This window comes from Triticum aestivum, chromosome 7A, assembly GCF_018294505.1.
Source record: "Triticum aestivum cultivar Chinese Spring chromosome 7A, IWGSC CS RefSeq v2.1, whole genome shotgun sequence".
Taxonomy (NCBI): domain Eukaryota; kingdom Viridiplantae; phylum Streptophyta; class Magnoliopsida; order Poales; family Poaceae; genus Triticum; species Triticum aestivum.
The window spans coordinates 103,898,940-103,902,207 of NC_057812.1; the positions used below are offsets into that span (position 1 = coordinate 103,898,940).

At 53.3% G+C, this 3,268-nt stretch overlaps 1 protein-coding gene across 1 annotated transcript; it reads right to left on the minus strand.

Moving 5' to 3' along the window:
- Positions 1 to 351: 351 nt before the first annotated feature.
- On the minus strand, positions 352 to 2,887 carry LOC123150068 (bidirectional sugar transporter SWEET15). Its single transcript, XM_044569857.1, has 4 exons — positions 2,671 to 2,887; positions 2,161 to 2,197; positions 1,256 to 1,628; positions 352 to 1,165 (listed from the first exon to the last, which is right to left on the minus strand). The coding sequence occupies exons 1-4, from the start codon at positions 2,723 to 2,725 to the stop codon at positions 698 to 700; spliced, it is 933 nt and encodes a 310-aa protein (XP_044425792.1). The 5' UTR covers positions 2,726 to 2,887; the 3' UTR covers positions 352 to 697.
- Positions 2,888 to 3,268: the final 381 nt, after the last annotated feature.

Sequence of the window (3,268 nt, forward strand, 5' to 3'; positions counted from 1 at the left end):
AGCTTCTTCTTTCGGGGCAAAGAGCCAAAGATATCATTAAACCCTGGAAGATAGTTGAATCCTCACGCACAGCTAGCCCCTTGTGCTTCCTTCATTCTAATAGTTCCTGACCATGCACGCTACCTGTGCGGTTAGAGGAACGCAAGGCTGACGATCGAGGCCATGACTCACGCATTTTTCACCTCCATATCTTCCTCCTAACTATGACATCTCTCTTTCTTTCCAAGGTTTCTTTACACCACACTCATGAACTGTTTCAAAGCTAGCTAGAGTTTCTGCTCCAGATAATAATATATATGGGCCCCAAATTTATTTATGCGACTGCATGCATGGATCGACAATGACACAAAGTAAACTAAAAAGAAACCAATGCATGTGACAGGCTGATAAAATGTTTGATAATACAGTACAAAGCTGCTGTAGCATGCATCTCTCTCACTCACTCACTCACTCACTCACACTCGCTCTCACTCCTGGTCTCCCTTCATACATGGCATGCAGTCGGTCGGGCTAGCTAAGCTGGATCTCTGCATGCACAGCCAGCCATGCCATGCGCGGACCCGATGCAGCCACACAGTGCTCCAGCTTCTGGCCAGCCACGTACGCGGCCACGCCGGAAGGCCCGCATGTGTGCTGTGCGTACCCACTTATCGCCGGCTTACTTGAATTAATAACGGGGCTGATTGATAAACCTAATCTAGGCCTGGACGACAATGGCGACGTCAGGCTTGATGACCGCCGGCTGCTCCGGCCTGAGCATGTTCTGGTCGTCGCGGATCACGTCTTCGTCGGCCGCTGCGGCGGCTTGCTCGACGTCGGCCACGGCCGGGAGAACGTCAATGGGGTGCACCTCAGCGCCGCAGCTGATCCTCCCCTCGGTGGGCGCGCCGCCCTGCGGCTTGGCGCCGCCGGCCACCTCCTTGACGTGCTCCGGCAGCTTCATCTCCTCGTGCACCAGCACCACGGTGGCGGGCTTCTTGTTGCGGTACGCCATGTAGAGCGCCATCTGCGCCACGCCGAACAAGAAGCCCAGCACGTTGGGCATCGCCACGAAGATGTCCTTCTTGAGCGCGCCGTACGCGAACCAGATGACGGCGCTGAGGACCAGGAAGAAGGACAGCGAGAAGGGCATGAACTCCACGCTCTTGGTACGGATCACAAGCCTCTGCACGCAAGAAAACAATCAAGATCAATTAACCCCTTCAATCCACAAACCTTAAAAGAGATCTAGCCGTAAGATAAAATGGGTCCTTACGATGATGCTCAAGGGAGCGGCGAAGACGCCGAGCGCGACGGCGACGCAGATCCAGCCGACGACCTGGACGCGGAGGGGGCCGTGCGACGCGAGCATGGTGACGAGGGCGATGAGGCCGAAGAGGCCGACGTCGAGGCCAATGAAGAGCTTGGCGGTGAGGAGCCTGGCGCTCTTGGGGGCGTAGACGAGGTACATGGCGATGTAGAGGCTCTCGATGACGCAGCCGACGGCGTTGATGGTGAGGAGGAGCTCGGAACCGGACTTGAGGAAGGCGTAGTACATCCACAGCAGGCAGCTGAAGAGCGTCACCAGGTAGGGCGTCGACTGGAACCCCTCCGTCGACTTCTTGCGGTACACACGGTAGAACGTCGGGCTGCATCAGAGATTCGTCAGAGTTAATAATGACCATGCATCCACCAGCATATATGAATTGTTCTTTTTTTACTTGGGCCTACCTAGATTAAGTAAGTAATCATTGGCGTAACCAGAGGAGCTAAACTAACTAACAACCGAGATATATATATATGTGTAGTACACTGCACTGCACCGCACCTACCTAACAGTGACATTCGTCACTTTTTACCCTACTGGTAATATACACTAGTAATTAATGTAGCAATATTCAGCGTTATGTTGTCTCCAGGTATATAAGCGAAAATTCTAGAACAGTGTAGATGACAGTGACCGTTTCCATCAGTCATGTATTCGTGGACATGTGTCATGTGTGTTGTACGACGTACCGTGGTCCTCTTTTCCTAGTTATTAAATATATTTTTTAGTCTGAATATATACAAAGACACACACATGACAAGGGACATGCATGGATGTACATAGATGTATGCAGGGTTACAGTATATTTTTCTGAAGACTGAACGGGAGAGTACAGTAAAGTTGAGGGTGCTTACAGCGGTGAAAGGAAGACCATAAGTGAGATGATGTTGCCTGCAAAACCAAGAACGGAGATGGTAGCTGGTCAGTTATGTGTCAACCAACGCAAAAAAAAAGAGAATAAATAAAGCAAGAAAACTAGGGTGGATGCTGTCTGGTAAAAAAAAGGAAACAAGGAAAGAAAATCAGTTGTGTGTACGTTTGTTTGTCTCCGTGAACGTACACACAACAAGCATGTTGGCCCCCGTTTCTTTGCTGGGGTGTAACCACTTGATTAGAGGCTAAAAGCTTGGTTTGGCAGGTCCATTTATTCGGAACAGAAACGGTAGCTCAGCTCAACGAAAGAGATTGAGCAAGGCACACAAGCAGGCCAAAGGGTGTGTTGAGCAAGGCAAGGACCATGGATCCATCCAACTCGTGCAAGCAAGCCGGGATCATCGATGATCCTTTCCGAAAGGGCAGAAGAAACAGAAGCACTTGCACACAGAATGCAGGACGGATCCATGGATGGACGCATGTAATAGTACCTAGGATACCGAAGGTGAAGGCCCAGGTGTGCTGCTCCATGTTGAGGAAAGCCATGCTACCAGCTTCGTCCTCCTCGAGCACACAAACCGACCGGTAATAGATTTGCTACCCTTCTCCTCTTTGCTCGGTGGGATGCAGCGGGTAGATAGATAGGTCGAGGAGAGCGAGGGAGCTGCGGTAGCTCGGCTGCGTTGGGCTCTTGGAGAACACTTGCTCCTGGAGAGCCTCTATATATAGGCAGGCGAGGCGCGGCGCGGGGGGGGGGGGGGGCGCGAGAGCAAGAAGGTAGCGGCGGACACACGGACGGGGTCGGTTGCGTGGCCCGCCTCGCCGGGTCGACCGGTCCATGATTGCACCCTAATGCGCCTGCCCCGCGGCGCGGCTACGTGTAGCGACCGAGCGGCCCGGCGCGCGCACGTACGTACGCTGCAGCTGGCCTGCAGCGGTGCGGTCGAGCCGGTCCATACACACTCTCGGTTTCTCGCACGCCAAGGAAGCGAGCTGGCCTCAGTCAATTAATGGCAACGCCCCGTGACATGCCGAACACCAAACCTGGGACGCACTACTGACCCGCCCGGCTGGCTGGCTGACTTCCGG